We start from the raw sequence: 22,825 nt of genomic DNA on the forward strand, positions 1-22,825 counted from the left end.
ATTTATAGGTGTGTGAACCTAAGTCTTTGGAAGTCTCTCTTTCCCCATCTATAAAATAGTCGGGTGTGGTTATTATGAATAATTAGGATACTCATATGAAGAATTCACCCTGTGTTTGGTTCATAATAAACACTCTGTAATTGTTGGCTATTTTTATTTGTCTTTATAATTTCCTTGTGTGGTAGTATAACTAACCTTATTTTACAGATGAGGAAATAGAACTCAAAGATGTTAAGTGTCTTCAAAGTTATGTTGCAAATAGTGGCAAAGACACTATTTTAACCTGGGCTTCTGACCCCAAGCTACATGTTCTGAAAAATGTGCTGCACTGCCTATCCAAGGCTGAGTCATCATCAGAAATTGATAAAGAAACTATCACTGGTACTCTCAGATATTTAATTGACCCGCCTAAGAATTTCCAGACTCTAGACATATTACTCTGATCTTTTCAAAGTGTGTGCTTTGTCCAAATGAAAGCATAAATAGATGTCTATAAAATTGTTTTTAATTTTTGAAAAACAGCTCTGTTGAGGTGTAATTGACATATAATAAACTGTACGTATTGAAAGTTAAAATTTGATAAGTTGGTGTATGTAAACACATGCGAAACCATTGCCACAGTCAAGACAGTGAACATAACTGTCACTTTCAAAAGATCCCTTGTGCCCTCACTGCAAGACCTATTTCTCCGTCTACCTACCCTTCCACCTCCAAGCATCAACTAATCTGCTTGCTGTCACTATAGAATAGTTTATTTTTCTTGATTTTTATATAAATGTATCCATGTAGTATGTATTTATTTTCTGTCTGACTTTCATTCAACAATCATTTTGAGATTCATCTTTTTTTCACACGTCTCAGTAATTCATTACTTTTTATCGCTGAGTACTATCCCATTGTATGAACATGCCACATTTTATTTACCCATTCATCTGTTGATGGGCATTTGAGTTGTTTCTGATTTTAGGCTACTACAAATAAAGCTGCTGTGAGCATTTGTGTAATAGTTTTTGTATGTATGTATATTTTTTTCCTCAGGTAAACCTAGATCATATGTTAAGTATATGTTTAACTGTTTAAAAGTTGCCAAATTGTTTTCCAAAGAGATTGTACTCTTTTATATACCAACCAGCAGTATGTGTGAGTGCCAGTTCCTTCACATCCTCACCAACACTTGGTAATTTATGTCTTTTCAGAAAGCTGTCCATTTCATCTAAGTGGTCAAATTTATTGGCATAAAGTTGTTTGCGATGGGCATTTTAAAAAATCTCAGTGATTTTAGTAAGTGGATAGTGTTGTCTCATTGTGATTTTAGTTTTCATTTCCCTAATGACTAATGGTGTTGAGCATCTTTTTTGTGTGCTTGTTGCCATCCAGATATTTTCTTTGATGAAGTGACTATTCATATCTTTTGACCATTTTAAAACCTGGGTTGTTTGTTTTCTTAATGTTGTGTTTGGAGAATACTTTATATATTCTGAATGCAAGTCCTTTATCAGATTGTTTGCATCACAATTTTCTCCCATGTTGTGGCTTCTTTCATTTTCTTAATATCTTGAAGATTATGGGTTTTTCATTTTGCTAAGCTCAATTTATCAGTTTGTTTATAGGTTATGCTGTGTTTAGGAAATCTTGGCCTAACTCGAAACCACGAAAATTTTCTCTTTTGTTTTCTTCTACAAGTTTTATAGTTTTAAGTTTTACATTTAGGTCAATGATGCATTTTGAGTTCATTTTTGTATATAGTGGGAGATGTGGATCCAAGTTTATTTTTCCATGTGGCTATTTATTTATTCCAGCATCGTTTACTAAAAGTACTATCCTTTGTCATTTGCATTGCCTTTGAGCCTTTGTCAAAAATCAGCCGTCTGTGTCTGTGAGGGCTTATTTTGGGATTCTTTATTCTTCTGTTCCTCTGTTTACCGTTATACCAGTATCATGCTGTTTTGATTTCTCTAAGTTTTTAAATAATCCGTGAAATCGGGTAGTTTTAGCTCTCTTACATTAGTCTTCTTTTTCAGAGTTGTTTTGACTTTTCTGTTTTTAGTTTGCTGAGAGACTTTTTTTCTTTTTAGTAGAGAATGGATGTGGAATTTTGTCAAGTTCTTTTTCTACATCTATTGAGATGATCATACAATTTTTCTATTGGTTTATTGTTATGTTGAATTACACTGAATTTTGAATGTTAAACTAACCCCATAGTCCTGTGATAATCCATAGTTGGTAATGATAAATTATTATGTTATAGAATTAGATATACTAAAGTTTTGTTTATAGTTTTTTTTTTTTCTCCTATGTTCATGAGGGTTATTTGACTATAATTCTGTTTCATCTGGTTTTGGTGTCATGGGAATACTTACCTCATAGAATGATTTGGGAAGTATCCTCTTTTCAGCAATTTTTCTGAATAGTCTCAAATGCCACACAAAAAAAGTTCATATTATTTCCTTCTTAAATGTTAGGTAGAATTTACCAATGAAATTATCTGGGCCTGGAGTTTTCTTTGTGAGAAGGATTTTAATCTCAGTCTTAATTTATTTAATAGATATAGAATTATTTAAGTTTTATATTTGTTCTTGATTGAGGTTTGGTAATTTGTGTCTTTTCAGAAAGTTGTCCATTTCATCTAAGTGGTCAAATTTATTGGCATAAAGTTGTTTATAATATTCCCTTATTATTATTTTAACATCTGTAGCATCTGTAGTGATGCCTTCTTTCTCATTCTTGACATTAGTAATTTCTGTCTTCTCTTTTTTTTCCTGATCAGTTTGGCTAGAGACTAATCAATTTTATTGATCTTCTCAAAGAATGAGCTTTTCTGTTTTCCATTTCATTGATATCCACTTTGATCTTTACTGTTTATTCAGCTTACTTTGGTTTTAATTTTTTCTTTTTCTAATAATTTTATTTTAAAAGATGAAGCCATACATTGGAAACCTTTTTTTTTTTCATGTAGGTGGTTAGTGCTGTATATTTCCCCCTAAGTATAAGCATTCACAAATTCTGAGATGCTAAGTTTTCATTTTCCTTCAGTTAATAATACTTATAAATTTCCATTTTGATTTCTTTTTTTCATCCATGGGTTATTTAGGAAGTATGTTATTTAATTCTAAATATTTGGATATTTTCTAAGGATTTTTCTGTTAAGGAGTTCTAATTTAATTCCATTGTGATCAGAGAACATATTTTGTATGAGTTGCTTTCTTCTCAATTTATTGAGACTTGCTTTATGGCCCAAAATATGATATGTCTTATTAAATGTTCCATGAGCACTTGAAGAGAATATGTATTCTCCTACTGTTGGATGAATAAATGGCAGTGAGGTCAAATTAGGTGATAGCCCTGTTCAAGTCTACTATAGCTTTGCTGATTTTCATGCCTATGTGTTCTATCACATATTGGAGAGGGATATTGAAATCTCTGACTAAAATTGCAGATTTGTTTATTCCCTTTGCATGTCTATCAGTTTTTGCTTTATGTATTTTGAATATCTGTTATTGGGTATATAAGTATTTAGGATTATTATGCCCTAATGATTAATTATCCTCTTTGTTATTACAAAATGATTGGTTCTTTATTCCTGGTAATATTTTTGGCTTTTAAATCTATTTTTTCTGAGATCAATATAGCCATTACAGTTTCCTGCCATTAATTCCATCCAGTGTTTGTTTACTCCCAGACATCATAGTTTTCATCTCTAAAGACTTTTTATATAGAAGATTGTAGGACAAATTAATTAACCATTCTGTGTATTTTTTTCTCTATTGAAAGGACATATTAATAGTGTCTACACCATAGAATTGTTTTGAGGATTAAGTCAATAAATATATCAAAGTGCTTACAATCGCATATGTCACAGTGTAAACTCTGAACAAACATAACCTATAGCTGTTATTCCTACTATTATGGCTGCCTTTTCAGAAAAGTATTTTTAAAAATCCAGAACTTACTGAAACAGAATTTCCTACTGATTTACATCTCCTGGGACTTTCTTGTTTGCACTTTCATTAGTCATCTTCAACCTAAATAAACTAGGCTATCATCATATAAACTCAAAAGATACCTGTTTAATTTGTTTCCTTACATTATTAACTTGTTTTGGACTTAAGATTGTATACAAACATATAGGTATAGGCTCATTATCATATTTTTCAATTAGTGAATTTCAGTTCACAAATACACTCGAATTGTACAATAGTTGAGTTGTTCCAGCTGCACACACTTAGTTTAAATATAGGACACATTGAGAAACTGAACAAATCAGTCATTTGTTTTTTCAATCAAAGGAAGTAAAGTTTGCATTTAATGTATTGTATGGGACCTTCACATTGTTATCATTTATAATGGGTCATGTTGTGTTTTAGATTGGACAGCTGGCTTTTAAAGGAATGAGGAGACTCAATAGAATCCAGTCAATTGTGTTTGAGACTGCCTACAACACCAATGAGAACATGCTGATTTGTGCCCCTACTGGGGCTGGAAAGACCAACATTGCAATGCTTACAGTTTTGCATGAAATTCGCCAACATTTTCAACAAGGTGTTATCAAAAAGAATGAATTTAAGGTATGAAATTAACAAGCCAGACAACAGCTTTTTAAATTGTAAAATTTAAAATCATTTTGCAGTTGTACATGTTGTAAGAAATCTGGATGTTTTAAAGGATATTATACATGAAGTCATGTAAAGTGCTGCTTGGTTTAATTTATTACTTTAAGGCAATCCCTGTTTATGTTATGGAAATCCCATTACCACTGTGAGAGCTATGAAAATACACTTAGCTTTGAAGCACCAGTTCTCAAAGTGATGAGGCTGTGTAAACAAATTCCATTGTCCTTTAAACAGCTGCACACTTACCCAACAAAGATAAGTATTTTTCATATGTCACTATTAAGACTTTTCACTCCAAGTGGCTAGAATCATATTTCACAATTAAGTAGTGACTTGTACTGACTGCTGTTAAACAAATGACATTGTGGTTTTTCCTCATTCATCAAGCTAGTGTTTCTTTGGCACAGATTGTATATGTTGCTCCAATGAAAGCCTTGGCAGCTGAAATGACAAATTACTTCAGCAAACGTCTAGAGCCACTGGGCATCGTTGTGAAAGAATTGACTGGTGATATGCAGTTGTCAAAAAATGAAATTTTACGAACTCAGGTATGTTGTCTACTTAGATTTTTGTTTGTTTGTTTACTGCCATTCTCTTTTTTTTTTCAGGTAATTGTGAAAATTATTAAAGAATTATACTTTAAGTAACTATAAAACATCATACAAATGTAACATGAACTTCTTTTATTTGTAAGCACATCTTATCCTCTACAGAAGAGGTTTTTGCTGGTGCTTTGTTCTATCATATCCCATCTAACTTCCAATAACTTTTGCTGTGTCTTGAATATTGTTAGATTCCTTGTGTGGATTTTAAGTCATTGACAGTAAGTGTTGTTCTTTTAAATAGTAGGCGATGAGGATGTGAATAAGACCAGACTTTAAGAGCAGGAGAATATATAGATTAAATGATCCCACTAGCATTCTAAACTATTCCATAAGGATGGTTTAACGTATATAAAAAAATTTTTAGTCATTCTTTATCATGCACTGTAAATAGCACTATCTTAAGTGAAATGTCTGACAACTAAGGTAATTAAGTTATACAGTTTCTGCCTTCAAGGATCTTATATTATGATTGAATAGACATAAACTATATTAGAACTGCAGCTAGATTATCATTAGTGGATGCAACATGTGAGTAAGATCATGTCCATAGTGCTTTTAAAAAGATAAAATAGTGGATAACCACATGTTAATGGGACAGTTCAGAGGAGTTTAATGGAAAATAATGATGTAGTTTTTGAAACAATGAGTAGACATTGATTTAACACATAATTGGAGGGTGTCCTCATTTCCTAGGGCCTCCATAACAAATTATCACAAGCTTGCAGACTTAAAATAGCAGGAATGTAATTCTCTCATAGTTCTGGAGGTCAGAAGTCTACAATCAAGTTGGCGGTAGGATTTAGTTCTTTCTGGGGGTTCTGCTAGAGTATTCTTTTCATGTCTCTCTCCTAGTTTTTGGTGGCTGCCAGCAATCGTTGGCTTTCCTTGGCCTGTACACACATCACTCCAGTCTTTGTCTCAGTCTTCACATGGACTTTTCCCCTGCATGTCCTTTCCCCCGCTCTTCTAGGAACACTATTCATTGGATTTAGGATCCACCCTAATACAATATGATCTTATCTCAGGGTCCTTACTTTAATTATGTCTGCAGAGATCCTTTTTCCAAATAGGGTTACACCACAATTTTGGGGTAGACATATCTTTTTGGGTGCCACCATTCAGCCCACTGCAGCGAGGATACCAAGAACACTGAAGCACGTAGGAAGGATAGAAAATCAGGTTCTAGTTAAATGTGTTTGGACTTGATAAGGATAGAGTGCATTATAGTTGACATTTATGTCAATTTTACCAGTTATTCTTAAGTTTGCCTTTTATAGACACTTGTGAAAGAAATCAAATCTTAAGATTTGTATACAGCCATGTTCACTGTAGTATTTTTTTTTAAATATAACAGAAAGATTAGGAAGAAATTAAATATCCACGAATAGAAGACTAGTTAAACAATATGATATTTCACTTGATAAAATAAATATTCCTTAAAACAATGTTTTAATCTCCTGCTTTCTCTACTTTTTCCACTTTTGTAATTTTTAATAGCTTTTTAATGATTCACATTGTATTTTTTCTGGTAAGTTTCCCAGTAATTAATACAATTAAGTATAACCATAAATTTTCCTTGTCATTTAAAAAATATATTTTCAGTGTTGTTTATCTTCTTTTTTTTAATATGGGAAAGCAAATTAATCTTATTGCAAATTCTCTGTCATGCTGTCATGATCATATTATTTCCTTGCTCATAAACTTTTATTGGCTCTTTATTGCTTATTGAATTAAGTCCAACTACCTAGCTTTTTAAGAATCTTGTATAAATTAAGTATAATACAAGATGTGATCTATTTTGTGGTTCACCAGGGATTGTCAGGTCTAGCGGCAGTTATGATTTTATTGAGGTTTGATGCAAAATTTCCTTTTACAAGACAGAATTGTATAATTCTAAGATTTATTGTCAGGAGGAATGGTCTGGGTAGGCAACACATACTTCTTAAATATTCAACTGAAAGCAACTCGAGCAATTTAGTAAGTTTGTCATCATTGAAAAAAACTTTTTGAACCTTATTTTTCGTTGTTCTACATCTACCATTAATTTCAAACTTCTCTCCCTAAATACAGTCTTTATCAAGATTTACTGTTTTACAATATTCATTTTTCTTTTCAGTGGTTCCATTGAGCAGTTATACTTTTTCTTATACTCTTATCTTTCCTCAACTCAGATTATCCCTTCTGCGTTTTTTCCTAATATCATAAATGCAGTGTTATTTTGAATTTCAGTGAAAACACTGATGAGAAATTTTAGAAAAGATTTCTCTTTTCCTGGCAATAACTCTGTATCAAAGCAAAGCATTTGCTCTGAGTTCTGACCTCCTTGGTTACATTTATTCCTAGGTATTTTATTACTTTGGGTGCTATTTTAAAGGGGATTGTTTCTTTACTTTCTTTTTCTGTTGATTCATCATTATTGTAAAGAAATGCAACTGATTTTTGAACGTTAATCTTGTAACCTGCTACCTTGCTGAATTCTTCAATCAGCTCTAGTAGTTTTTGTGTGGACCTTTTAAGGTTTTCTATATGTAGTAACATGTCATCAGCATATAGTGACACTTTTACTTCTTCTTTTCCAATTTGGATCCCTTTTATTTCTCTCTCTCGCCTGATTGCTGTGGCTAGGACTTCCAAGACTATGTTGAATGGGAGTGGTGATAGTGGGCAGGCAGCCTTGTCTTGTCCCAGATTTTAGTGGGAAGCTTTTGAGTTTTTCACCGTTGAGTACTATGCTGGCTGTAGGTTTGTCATATATAGCTTTTATTATGTTGAGATATGTTCCCTCTACACCCACTTTGGTGAGAGTTTTTATCATAAATGGGTATCAAATTTTATCGAATGCTTTTTCTGCATCTATTGAGATGATCATGTGGGTTTTGTCCTTTCTTGTTGTTGTGATGAAATCATTCTCCTTTTTAAAAAAATGTACTTGTTCATGCTCACATTGGGCTGAGTTTATCTGTACAGCTTTGGGAATTGAGATGGGTTATTTCAGGTTTTGTTTTTGTTTCTATCTTGGCTGGGGGTGGAGGGAGATTCTATTCGAATCTGTTAGGCTCAGGCAGCATCAAAGGGGACCCTGAAGTTCTGTTGTATTATTCTGCTAGATCAGATCTCATCCAGCGACCTTAGTTGGGAAGGTGTGTGTGGTGTGCACATGCATGTGCTTACGTCGCACTCAGTATTCATGTCACACTATCTCAATTTACTGTTCTCCTAATGGGATTTTTCCTATCGTATATATTTTATTAATTATTTTACTGAGAATATGTATGTACTTAGGGGTAGAAGATAGGAAAAAAAGGGGAGAAGAAGAAATGGGTTAGAAATTACAAATGCTTAGATGTAGCTTTATCTGGTTATCTGTGTGTATGTTTCATTTAATAATGCTGCTTTTCTGTATAAAATCTGAGGATGTCTTTATTTCATCTCCATTTCTAAAGGATACTTTTGCTGGATATAGATTTGTAGGTTGTAAGTTCTTTTCTTTCACCATTTGAAAAATGTCCCACTTTTTCTGGCCTCCAAGATTTCTGAAGAAATATCCACTGCCATTCAAATTATTGTTCCCTTATAGGTAGTATGTTGTTTCTTCCTCTTTGATCTCCTTTTGAGTCTTTGTCTTTGGTTTCCAGAAGTTTGATTATGATGTGTCTAGATTTCTTTGGGTTTATCTTGTTTGGTCTTTGTTCAGCTTCTTGAATCTGTAGGTTTATGTCTTTTGTCAAATTTAGGAAATTTTTATTCTATATTTCTTTAGCCCTTTTACTCTTGCTCCTCTCCTTCATGGACTCCACTAATAGGAATGTTAGATCTTTTCTTATTGTCCCACAGGAGCCTGAGATCTATTTTTTGTTTGTTTGTTTGTTTCTTAGTATGTTTTCTCTGTTCTTCAGTTGGATAAGCACGATCCATCTTTTCAGTCCATTGATTTTTTCATCTGTTGTCTGCATTCTTGCTGTTGAGCCCTACCAGTGAGTTTTAATTTAGATTGTTGTATTTTTCAGTTCTAAATTTTCTTTTTGGTTTTTCTTTGTATCTTCTTTGCTGAGACTTTTGTTTGTCTCATTTGTTTTGAGTGTGATTGAAACTTCTCCTTGAAGGATTTTTACGTTAGTTACTTTAAAAACCTTGTCAGATAATTCCAACATTTTTGTCATCTCAGGCCTCTCTTGCATGTCTTTTCTCATAGAGTTGAGATTTTCCTGGGTTTTGGTTTGTATGTTATTAATACATATATCCTATACCTTTGAGGTATTATGTTACATGACTCTGGTCCTTATTGGAATCTTGTTATTTCTTACTGTTTGGCTGGGATAGTTGTCAGGACTTTTTTCACACATGTCCGCACACCCTCAGTGCCAGTCTCAGTGCACATGGGGTTGGGGAGGAACAAGTTCTTTTTTTCTCATGTTTTTTGGCTGGTGGTGTCAAAACATTTCTGTTCATCAGGACTGCTCCGTCTCAGTACTTTGGCAAGAGAAATTTCTTGTATCTTGGGTGTTTTGTTTTGCTTGGGGGTGGGTTCTATACTGTTTTGCTTTCCTAGTTTTGAACTTTTTCAGCACTTGGCTAGGATATATTGGAGTCAAAGAAAGAAACCATGGGGAACTCATTGACTGGCTGCTCCTTGAATTCTGAGGTCCCTATGCAGTCCCACTTCTTACCTCCAATTTTCAGAGTCTTCTGATGTCTCTTTCACATATTTTGTCTAGGGTTTTTAGGTGTAATAAATGAGAGGAAGATAAAATGTGTCTGCTCTGCCTTGTCCAGCCATACAGACTTAAAATTATAACGTAGTCAAATTAATCAACATCCTCTCTGGCTTGTGCCTTTTTTGTTTGTTGTATTTTCTTGGAATTACTACAGGCATACTTTGGAGAGATTGCTGGTTTGGTTCCAAATGACCACAATAAAGCAAATATTGCAATAAAGTGAGTCACACGATTTTTTTGGTTTCCCAATTCATATAAAAGTTGTATTTACACTATACTGTAGTATATTATGTGTGCAGTAGCATTATGTCTTAAAAATACTGTAGTATCCTTATTTTAAAATGATTTATTGCTAAAAAAGGCTAACCATCATCTGGCAGTGCAGGGTTGCCACAAACCTTAAATTTATTTAAAAAAAATGCAGTGTCTGCAAAATGCAACAAAGCAAAGCACAATAAAATGAGGAATGCCTCTACTTTAACCCAAATTTATAATATCTATCTTCCATATTTTTCTTCTAATAGATTTAAATTTTTGCTTTTCACATTTAAGTCTTGAATCTCTCTGAATTTTGGTTATTAATTTGGTGAAGGCAGTGTTCTAATTTCATTTCTTTTTAGCCTAAAGAAAGCCAACTACTTCACCATCATTTACTCTCTATACTTTACTGGTAAATTTATTATGATATTCTAATTCGACTGTTGTCTTGTGGCTGTTGCTGAGCTTTATATTGTTACACTGATGTAGGTGTATGGCCTGGCCTCAGGACTACACTGTTTTAATTACTGTTATTTTAGAGTAAGTCTTGAACATAAGACAGATTCCACCATCTTATTTTATTCTCATTTTTCAGAATAGCTGTAACTATTCTTCAACCTTTACTTGAGCATTTTCATTTTAAATCAGATTCTAATTTCATTACATCAAAGGATCTGTTGGGATTTTGTAAGGATTGCATTGAATTTATGGAACACATTGGGGAAATCTCTGTGTTTCCTTCCCTTTTAGAATATTACAAATATGTCACGTGTCCCCATGTTCTGGTGTTCAGTATTGGTGATTTCCATATTTTTGCTGGAGTTCCTACTGTTTGCTTTGCCTGTTAGTGCAGGACCCTGAAAATAATCATACAAGCTGAAACCATGCAACATGACCTTAATAATGGAAAAAACTGTTTTCAGAGGCGTTTTGAGCAGCAAGCTGTAGTCAAACACATTCATGTTTTTACAGCAAAACTTGCCACACCAAGTGTAAATTTATTCATCAGTCCAGGTCAGGTTTTGCCATGCAAGATTTAAAAAAAAAAAAACTGTGTTTTAGAGTTTTTTTTTTAATCTTTGAATTGGAGCTATGATTATGGATCTGCATTAGGAGGTGTCTATGAGAAAATGCATTCACATTAACAAATTTAGAGGCCAGAAATATAACACTGCCTTTGGTTAGTTTTGGAAGCACTGGTAGGGATCTGGGGTTCCTTTCTGAATTTGTGACCTTCATTTTATCCTCTATTTGTCAGAAATTCAGAACCTTGGATAAGAAACTCCTGTAGAATAAGATTTAGGTGTGAGGTAGAAAATAATATAATTGTGTTGCATCCTAAGGTTTGAAGCAAACTTACAATAGGCATTTAACTTTTATTTTCTGTTACTGAATTAATGCTAAACTGTATAGAAATAAAATGGATCCAATTCCAGTTTTTAACATGTTTCATTTTATTATAATTGAAAAAATTCTGCTTTGTTTCATTTTATGTAGTTTAAATGAAAAACTGGAGTCATTAGTATTTTTATTGGTCATACAAATGAATCTCTTCATCTTGAGGCAAATTTTACTGTATAAACCTGGATTTATATTGGAAGTGAGCATGAGGGAATGACCTAGCGGCACTGTTCTCAAACATATTTGGATCATAGACCAGTGACAATCACATAAAAAACAGTGGATCCTCTCCCCTGGAGTTTGGATTGGAGGAGCAAAAACACACACATATATACAGTTCTGCACAGTCTATTCTAATGGTTTACTCCTTTTAGATGAAGCACCCCTTGTGACCATTCTTACATAAAGCAGAAGGTGCCATAATTTGGGATTATAATCCTAGAGTGCCTCTGTTGGTCACATCATTCTCTGGCCCTCAGACTTTCATGGCCCTCAGTTTTAGTAGGACACTACAGATTTTAGCTGTGCGGTGATGGCACTTCCTGGTTGTTTTCCTGTAGTGGGAATCAAGTATTTTATATGAGTGTGGCAAGCAAGCAAGCAAGTAAATAAATAAATAAATAAATAACCAACCAACCAACCAACCTTTGATAATACCATTATATTATTAGCTGTGATACAAAAGCAGCTGAAAAGTTTTGTAAACTTTATTCTATAAAAAATGTGCAGTTATAAAGAAACATAGATTTGGTTAGTGAGATTCCTATTTTATAAAAGTTAGAATGATTCTTGGAGACTCTAGGACAAATACGTTTCATGAGTCTTAATGGTACAGCCTTCATTTTTCATAGGTATTGGTATATAGCCAGTAATATATGCTAGTTCTGGGGAAACTGAATTGTCTTGGGAGGCATAATTAACTCTTAAACAGACAGTTCCTCTAAACCTAAGCTGTGTTTGAATGGGGCAGGGACTTCATAATTCAAGCACATCTTCAATTTCTTCTCCCAAGGTATCCACAGAAACATAAGGGCATTCTATATATTCATTAGTATCTGTGATATTTTTTGAAATTGTGAATTTATTCATATCACTTAACTCTGAACATTTTAGAAAAATCTCTCCTTAAAGGATCTGATGAAAACATTCTATGTTTTTATCTCAATGCTTGCTTGCACTTTCTTGAACAATATTAAATGCTTATGCATTCTTCAGAAAGTTCTAGTTTAATATGGTGTGATGTCAGTGAGAAAATACAGGCTTACAGTTTTACAAGATCCTGAAAGCTTGATAGGTCGGTTTAATTTCAAGTAGTTCTTGATTTGAAAGCAGATTTTCTATTGTTCAGGGGGCTTTAGTCACTCTTCAAGGAAATTGTTGTCAAAACGGCTCTTGTGTCACAAACACTGCAACAGAACCACAAAGTTGCTATAAACTTAAAATGCAGATCCTGAGCTGGCTAATTTTAGAATTTGTAGAGAACTGTGCTTTTTATAATTTCTATGACTGATCTAAATAGCTTCTCTTGGATGTATAGTTTTCACATTTCTGTAAAACAGTAATTTTTATATATCAAAACTAGAAATACGTGAAATCTTAATTTTGCAGAGCTTTGTGCCGTTACAGCCGTTGATAATTTTCCTAAAGGAAATTAATGGTACTTGGATTCATTCTTGATTTGAACCTTGGTTAAATTCATTACATAGAAATATTTACTGCCTATTGTTCTTGCATAATCAAAGCTACCAGAATATTAGAGGATATGCCTATTTGTATTATGATAAATATTATATTAGATTGCATATTTTAAACCATTTTGTATCTTAATGGTCACTTTTCTGTGTATTTTGTTACATACTTTTACATTTCTAACTGGAGCTTTGTGGCATTTTTAAAAATCAATGTGAATTAAAGGTTGATATTATTTTGAGAGTTTCCATAGTCCACATTTTTTCTGATTCCAAAAGATAACATGCTCATTGTAGAAAAGTTTAAAAAAATACAGAGAATTACAGAGTTTAGTATATAGCCTTTTAATCTTTTTTTCTAGGCAAGGATATATAACTTAAAAATGAAAGTTTGTTGTTTATTATTTTGTTAAATTTTTCCGGTTAATAATTTTGCTTATTATTAAGTATTAGTTCATAGTTCATGACTTTTATTGGATATGCTATGTTAACTGTGCACTTCTGATGACTTTTACTTAAAAATAACATTTATTTACTCACTTACTCATAGCAGATTAAACAGAGGGGAAAGAGCCAAATAGGATATCTCAGAAACTAAGCTGATAAACGGAGAACAAAATTCTCCCTTCTAGTTTTTGAGTTGATTCTTCATGGACTCCAGGTTAAGAGAGTCCTTCTGCATCCATGTTTATCGATCACATTACCACAAATGTCTTCCTGTTCACTTTTAACCACAAGCATAGACTTAAATTTCTTTAGGTCCAGAGGTTCCTTGGGTCTAGTTCCCTTGGAAAGATTCTTTGTCTTTTCTGTTGATGAGTGATAGTGATGTATATGATGCTCTCCCCTGGACTTACTCAGAGGATGGGCTGTGGGTTATCTAGTTCTTGGTGTTCCAATTATAATTTTTTCCCTCCATTATTCAAAGCACATCTGAATGCAAGCTAATTTTAGATCTTTATATTTTAAAAATAAAATAAGCAACAATTATTTTCTTTGGTACTTTAAATGGTACCTTAATTCTGATTGCTGTCTAATTTATAATAATTTTTTTTTATTTTAAAGAAATATTAATCACCTTATCTGTTGTGTGTAAGGCATATTGGGGAGTCACTTGTATTTAAGATGGGGCCTCTAAAAGCTAATAGTCTAAAAGTACAGTATCTGGTCTTTCCTGTTTACCTTAGAAACATTTTCATTATATGGTGCTTTTCCCCTTCAAGTTATAGAAAAGTAACATATTTTAAATGTTTTCCTGTTGTTATTTGATAGAACACATAAAAGATATATTGAAGTTAGTGCATTGCACATAGTTGGCCTTCAGCAAATGTTAGTCCCTTTCTGCATCTTCATTAGATTCTTTATTCTGCTCCTAACCCACTGTACTTCATGAGAAATCATTCCAGATTATATGCTTGATTAATTTGACTCTTTGAACTATATCTGGCTGTTACAATCCAGGAGAAGAGAAAAAATTGATGTGTGTCTTCCCCCCTACCGCCAAGTTTTAGAAGCAACAGCGTAGTTAAGTATGAGTGGTACTTATTTGGCAGTAATTAGAGTAGCCTTTTTACTTATCCCTTTGGCTGAACAGTAATCTGTGGAATTGATTCAAGGAGAAAACCTTTTGAAGACTTGGTTTAAAAGAAGGCTTTTAAGTTAAATTTGATCCTTTCTTTTTATAAGAGAATAAAAGCTACTTATTCATTCCTAAATTTGAGACTTTTCTTACTAGAAAGGAAAATAATAATCAATTATATTCTATGGAAAGCACTAGATACTACTACATGTTACATTTAATGCAGGCATACTGGTTGATCTCTAAACATTTTATTTCAGCTTTATTCAGGTATAACTAATGTGCAAAAACTACTTTAAAGAGTGCAGTTTAATGAGTTTTGACATATGTACATACCAGTGAAACCATCACTACAATCGAAATATTAAACATATTCATCAGCCCTAAACATATTCTCATGTCCCTTGGTAATCTGTCCCTCACCATCTGCCACTCCCATCCCCACACAACCATGGAAATGCTTTCTGTCACTAAAATGAAAGTTAGTTTACATTTTTAAAAATTTTATATAAGTAGAATAATGTGTATGCTTTTTTATCTGGCTTCTTTCACTCAATATAATTATTTTGATATTAATCCATGTTGTTGTATGTATTAATGGTTTATTCCTTTGTACTGCTAAGTAATATTGTGTTGCATGAATATACCATGAACTGTTTATCCGTTCAATTTTGATGGATATGTGCGTTGATTCCAGTTTTTGGCTATTACAAGTAAAAGTGCTGTGAACATTTTTGTACAATCATTTTTGTGGACATAGGGCTTTCATTTTTGGATAAGTACTTAGGAGTATAATTGCTGGGGATGTAGTAGATGCATATTTAACTTTATAAGAAACTACCAAACTGTTTCCAAAGTGTCTGAAATGCTTTACGTTCCCACCAGCCATGTATGAAAATGCCAGTTCTTTCACATCCTCTGTAATACTTCAACTCTAATTTAAGCCATTCTGGTGGGTACATTGTAGTATCTCATTGTGATTTTAATTTGCATTTCCCTAATGACTAATTATGTTTAACATCTTTTCATGTGTCTTTTTGGCATTTCTTCTTTTGTGATACTTTTCAAATTATTTAACTCGTTTAAAGTATTTTTAAGTGGATGGTGTGTCTTACTATTGAATTGTAAGACTTTTGTATAACCCTAAATACAAGTCCTGTGTTGGATATGTGCTTTGCAAATATTTTCTTCCCATTAGTAGGCTTGCCTTTTCATGTTTCTAACAGTGTCTTTTGAAAAGTAAACACTTTAAATTTTGTTAATATTTTTTATTGAGTTATAATCATTTTACAATGTTGTGTCAAATTCCAGTGAAGAGCACAATTTTTCAGTTATACATAAACATATATATATTCACTGTCACTTTTTCTTTCTGAAACACTTTAAATTTTTATAGAGTTCTAATTTATTGACTTTCTCTTTAATAGTGCATTCTTTTTGTATCCTGGTAAAAATATTTACTAGGCTCAAGATAAGTAAGATTATTTTCCTGTGTTTTCTTTTAGAAATTTATAGTTTTAGCACTTAGTTTTAGGCTGTGCTCTATTTTGAGTTGATTTTTGTATAAGGTAGAGGTAAGGGTTAAAGTTCATTTTTTTTTTCCGCATATGAATATCTCTTGTTCTGACATCATTTGTTGAAAAGGTTCTCTCTTCTCCATTTTCTCCATTGAATTACCTTGGCACCGTTACTGAAAACTGATTGACCATATATGTGTGGCTCTATTTCTGAATTCTATTCTATTTCATTGATTTGTATGTTTATCTTTATGCCAGTACCATACTGTCTTGATCACTATAACTATGTAATATATCCTAAAATCAGGTAGTATAAGTCCTCCAACTTTGTTCTTTTTCAATATTGTTTTGATTATTCCCAGTCTTCTCATTTCCATATAATTTCTATATATTTTGGTTGATTTTTGATCACTTTTTTTCCATCTATTACTACACAGTTTTACATAGTAACCAAAGAGTAGAGAGAGAACACATTATAAAAGTGTGAATTGGGGGATTATAGCTGTTTATTTGTAATTATTTTGCAAAACTTGAAACTCCTGAAAATATTGCTTTAATGGGAATGAAAAGCCTAATTGACTAAAAGAGAGTATAAATATTTTGAAAAGTAGGTGAAAATTATCCACAACACCCTAGGATTATAGATCTTTTTAAAGTATTTAATTCTTTTTAATACTTTTAGTTTTTTATTGTTTGTATCCTCTTTTCAAAGCAGATTCTTACACTGAAGAAATATTTTAAAATAGACAAAAAAAAACATGTCCACTCATAAGTTATTACAAATATATGCTTTCCATGTCTCATTTTTGTGCCAAAATATATTCGTGTATTTAATGAATGGTAATATGATATAGTGGTATGTGACAGTTAATTGATTTTACACATGTGAAGTGTCAAGAACAGTGCTTGGCAATACTAAGTTCTTAATAGCAATAGCTATCTTTTAATAAAACCATACAAACAAGCTGCTTTATACTACAGAACATTCTGTTGGACAGTGACAGTATAGTGCCTACAGGAAGCATTGAGGCAGTCCAGAGAGCAGAAGCTGAGGCATGCACATGCGTTTTCTTTTGTCATACGCTCTTGCTATGGTGGGGAAAGCCAAGTGTCGCTAAGCCACTCCCCTTTTGTAGAATTCAGACTTACAGTCTGGGCCTCAGTTCAAGGGAACGTTTACAAACATCAGGCTTTTCTGGTTTGGAACCAATTTTGATTTAATTCTCAACTGTACAGTTGAAAACTCCCTGCTTCTAGCTTCCCAGGGTCCTGTGGGGCCCTCTCCTCATGGTAGTACACAACAGTGTATGAGTATTTTAACTCTTCTTGGATGTTTGTTTATAGTGTCTTCAAACTTTCCTATTAGAAAAATCATAGAGTGTGTATGATTGGCTAGGAATGTGTACTACTAAAAACAAAGCACATATAATAGGAAATAAGATCCCAGTAGGTTTTGAAAATTGGTGTAAGTGCTTAATAAAAACATTGAAGGGTGCAAAACAACCCTACAGAGCACCAACGTTTTAACACATTTGAAGTGGTAGCTGGAAGTAACTTTTTCATCAATTTGTCATTTCAAAATTTATCATTACAAAATTATTTTTGATGCTGTCCTTTTTTTTTGTTATCAGTAGTCTTATTAGAAACCAGCTTAATTTCCAGTTGATGTCTTTTTATATTACATATCTAAACATTGAATTACCATAATGCTGTGTTGATTATATTTTGCTCTGGAAAATATAGCATAGTTTTACAGTTTCCTTATAATAATCACCACCTCCCTTGTCCACCTCCTTCCCCTGCCCAGCGCTGTATTTTATATGAAGAGCTAAAAAGAAAATAACATAAATTAAAATGGCTTGATAAAATATGAAACAAAACTAAAAGAAAGTGAAAATGAGGCACAATGAAAATTTTATCAGCACAAAATAATTTGTTTCAACTTCTGGATTTTGTACAGACTTTTGCCATGTATAACTGAGGACATTCAGGATAAAATTATTGATCTATCTCATTAAAATACTGTATACCTGTTTCGTAAATCAGTGAAGAATGCTAATCATTTGAAATCACTATTTATTAAAGTACTTAAGCAGTTTTGAACCAGGTGAAAAACTCAAGAGTCTTAATAATGAAATCTAAATATTCTATATATTGATTTAGTTTAGAAATTAGTGTGGTATTTATCTTTGTTACAGTGTTGTTTCTTATTTCCCTAGTTGTCTTCTTTGTTTAGTTTTGAAATGTATTTTTTCAGTACTTATTTCAGAAGCAGAATAAAAGCCAACGACCATATTCTTTTATATTTTGAATGTGATTCTTGGCCGTTTAAGTTTAATTTTTCAAGTGACTGCACAAACATAATTAGTATGTTTTGATGGCAGTAATGATTTTTAAGCCCTTTATAAATCTAAACATTTTGCTTTTTCTAGTTTTTTAAATTTGAATTTCCAATTTTATCTAATTAAGCAACTAATAACCAAAGTGAATTTTTAAACCTCCTTTCGTTAAGAGAGAGATCTAAAAATGGAAATAGAACCTGAAATGTGAAAACTTTGTTCTAAGAAGAACAGTTAGTTTTAAAAGGCTTAACCATGTGTTTATACATAATGGAATTAGAAGGCTACCGCTTTCAAAATCCCCTGGTGAAATGTAAATATTATTTGCCAGGGTAATTCTCACATTGAAGACATGCCATTAAGAAGTAATGAGAGTTCTATTTTGAAGAATGTCTCATTACTTTTATTAGTAAGTAAGCTATAAATTACTTGGAAGCATCATGGAGTTCTTAGTGTTAGTTATTGATTATTTTTACTTTTTTAAGGTTTAATAGCTACTCATAAAACACATTAAAATGCTTGAGAAAAAAGCACACTTCTGTATATAAACTACCATGTTTAACTGTTTTGTTTTTCTTAATGTACTTGGACGGGTTAGTGAGAAAGCTTTAATTTTTGATACATAAAAATCTCTCTCATGAATGCAAATTATGTATTATGTGAGACTCTTTTCTTAGAGTGTAATTTAAAAGCACTCAGGAATCTGTCTTTGCTTTCACTGAAAGCAACTTAGAATGACAGCTTTGTCTATTCCATGAGTATTCCTTTGCAGAAAAATAGCTTGTTTCATTGTATTAGAAGAGTGAAGAGAAGGAGTGAAGGATATAGTCTATTAATGGTTTCTTTTTTCTATTTCATTGCATTTGTTTTATGTCAACATTTAGTTACTTTTTTATCATGTGATGGTTTCATATTCTTAGGGACATTAATCGAATAAAAATATGAAAGTAATTAGAAAATCTATTTTTAAATTAGTTTAAGGACCTTGCTTGCAAGTGTATCATGCTAAAGCCAATAAAAAAATTTATGATTTTCTTCTTCCTAAAGTGAAAAATCAGAATGTCTTCTACTGTAAAATTATAATACAATACATAGCATCCTTAAAAGCAATCTGGTTTCCCTGTAAAACAAAGACATAAAAATAAAAGAAAATTCAAGATACCTATGCTCATCCCATGTATTCTAGTTACTTACTAAATTTCAGAAAAAATCCTGCCACCATTGTATCATAAGATAGAAACTCACTAACCACAAATATTAGTATCATTTTGAAAAATTACTCATGTTTCTCAGAAATATGATATATTTTCAATATTAAAGGGTAGATTATCTCTGTGGTCTTTCATAATTGCAGATCCCTTGAAATATCTTTATTTTTTTAACTGTTATCCTACAGCTCTTGGGGTTGAATCTGTAGAAAGGAATTTGGCACATAAGTAAAAGTGTTAGCAGCTAATGACCTAGAAATAATGAAGATATATATTTTTATATTATATATATTTTTAGAAAAAGTCATTGACATATTTAGCTTAAATATAGCCTATAATTAAATATACATTGATTCTAGTCAACCCAGCACCAATTCCTATTGATTACTGATTTTGTCTCCTAAATATTTCTTACATTCATTCATGTCCTCTAAGACTTTTTTCTGGTCTGAGCCTTCAATTATCTCTCACCTTGATTACTTTTATAGTATTCTGACTGGAGTACCAGCATCCAATCTGCCCCCTCCATTTCTTTCTCCACAGGTAACCAGAAACAGCCTGGTCAGTCTCACCCCGTCCCATTTTACTCCCATATTCTGTCCCATGACAAACAACAGCAATCCAAAAAGAAGCCACTCATAGTTTTCCAGGCTACTCTGAGTGATAAGAATGTGATAAGAATAACTTCTGGAAGTGGCTCAAAGTGAGTAGTCTGCCCCTGCCCATCTCATTTCCACCAGTCTGCAGTCTTCTCATCATCTGTGCTTCAGCTGCACACTCTGCCTATCTTCAGTCTCTCACGCCTCTGTTTTCTCCCACTTGCTCTGTGCCTGTGATGGCTTCTGCCTGTAACTCTCTTTTTTCTCCTTCACTTAATTAATTCCCTTTCATCCTCTAGATGTTGAGTCAAATGTCACTTTCTTAATAAAGCCTTTTCTGATTTCTCTGGTTAAGTCAAATTTTCCTATTATAATTTTTCATAATGCTGCTTGTCCTCAGTAGCTTATCACAAGTTAAATTTTATATTTTACAGCTTTTTGAATAATGCCTATGGCCACTCCACCTCCACCATAATGTAAAACCCTGTGAGATCAAGGGCTGTCTGCCTTTATCTTTTCTTGCCATTGCACAGTGCATAGCGTCATGTGGGCACATGACCATGAGGAGGAAGAGGTAGATGCTGATGATGTTAGGAAGCATAATTGATCCCTATTTTGTGGCAGTCATTATTCTGTTGTATTAATAAGTTTTATTATAACCCTATAGGTACTCTTATTTTTTTCTTATCTATGGAAGAAACTAAGATTTGTAATAGTAGTAGGGACACAATAAATGTTCGATAAACGCATGAGTGAAAGATATTGAGTGTGTTTTTATTAAGCATTCACAGTATATTAAAGATAATGTATTGATAAATGAGACATGGCTATAAGAATACTTAGATTTAGAAGTATTGATAAATTGTGCTTATAGAAATACAGGGTTCAGTCTATGTAGGACTACCCACTCTTCTTTGCTTTGGAGGAAATTAAGTTAGGAGTCCTCAGCTATTGCCTAGGGCCATAAGAAAATGAAAAGCTGGCCTGTTCTCATGGGCAAGGCCTGGGGCAGGCTTGAGAGGGGTGGAGGGAGGGGACAGGAGAGGAGCGTTATAAACATCTGAGTCATGATTGCAGAATGTTCAAGTTATGGTCATTCCTCTTTCAATGATACTCTAAAGTACAGTTTTGCTCTTCCTGAAAAGATGAGGATCCAGGCCACTTAGCTTAATTTAGCTTAACGCATAAAGAGCCATCAAGATCGCACCTTTCCTCAACAACATTCATCCTAAGTGTGGTAACATCTGGATACCAGACACCTGGAGTATAACTCCCCCAAGGCCACAGGGTAGGCAATGGGGTGCCAGTGCCTTCTTTGTCTAGGTCTCAGTAAATGGGTCTGTTGCCTTATATAAGCTTTTAGATTTTTCAGTTTGGTAGATTTACATGAACAGATTAGGGAGGAGAGCATTTCCCTGGCTAATTCACAAAGTCCATTATGTGGCAGTATCTTAAACGTAACTTTTTGTACCTAAATATCTGTATAGAACATAAGTTATATAAATCCTACTATGTAGAATTTATTTTCTACATAGAAATATTTGTTATTTTCTTATTAGGCAAGAATAGTTAACATTGTGGAGTTAGTAATGACTATGTGCAAAAAACATATAAGCCATCCACAGTCCTGGAGTACGTACAATGTGGCAGACCACTTAAAGACATTGTAGATACAATAGCTGTCAAGAGGATCACTGTCCCTGCCTTTTCTGTGCCTGTGGTTTCTTGAGGGAGACAAACATTCAAGCAAGTAATAGAGTGTAATAGATGCTGACATAGAAAATATGGGCACAGAGATGCTACAGAAGCCAATGAAAAGGAAATATTACTAGAGTATTGTGGTTTTAAAAAGCCTCCTAAACATTTCAGCTCAGGAGCTACAGCATGTAGAGAAATATATGTATATATGGTTTTGTTTTAGTTTAATAATGAGATCATATTTATGTACATGTGTTTGTATAAAATGTATAACCTTTTGCCAATTAATGCCAGTGTGTATAGATCTACATTATTGCCTTCTAAAGAACTTCATGTATGTCTGTGTTTGTACACCTTCGTTCTAGGATAGAATTTTGAAAATGAGATTGCCGGACCTGGGGTTTGCACATTTTAAATTTTGATAGATTTTGCCAAATTGCCATTTAAAATGGTTCCACTAGCTATACTTAATATCTCTATTAACAGGTGAATTTATGCAAATTGATTATATAAACCCAAACATTGGATGCAAGAATAGATTCTTCCTACAGGGGAAGAATGTAAAGTTTCATAAAATAAGATGATAAACATCACTAACAATCAAACAA

The 22,825-nt window shown here is 32.9% G+C and overlaps 1 protein-coding gene across 3 annotated transcripts in view; it reads left to right on the forward strand.

Moving 5' to 3' along the window:
• The window catches only part of ASCC3 (activating signal cointegrator 1 complex subunit 3), a 301,513-nt gene that overhangs the window by 95,900 nt on the left and 182,788 nt on the right, over positions 1 to 22,825 (forward strand). For all 3 annotated transcript variants that reach the window (XM_074368581.1, XM_074368580.1, XM_010965191.3), the window contains exons 9-10: positions 4,365 to 4,565; positions 5,018 to 5,158. In XM_074368581.1, the coding sequence (XP_074224682.1) occupies positions 4,365 to 4,565; positions 5,018 to 5,158 (342 nt within the window). The remainder of the gene's footprint in view (positions 1 to 4,364; positions 4,566 to 5,017; positions 5,159 to 22,825) is intronic.

This window comes from Camelus bactrianus, chromosome 8 (genome assembly GCF_048773025.1).
Source record: "Camelus bactrianus isolate YW-2024 breed Bactrian camel chromosome 8, ASM4877302v1, whole genome shotgun sequence".
In the NCBI taxonomy this organism is placed as follows: domain Eukaryota; kingdom Metazoa; phylum Chordata; class Mammalia; order Artiodactyla; family Camelidae; genus Camelus; species Camelus bactrianus.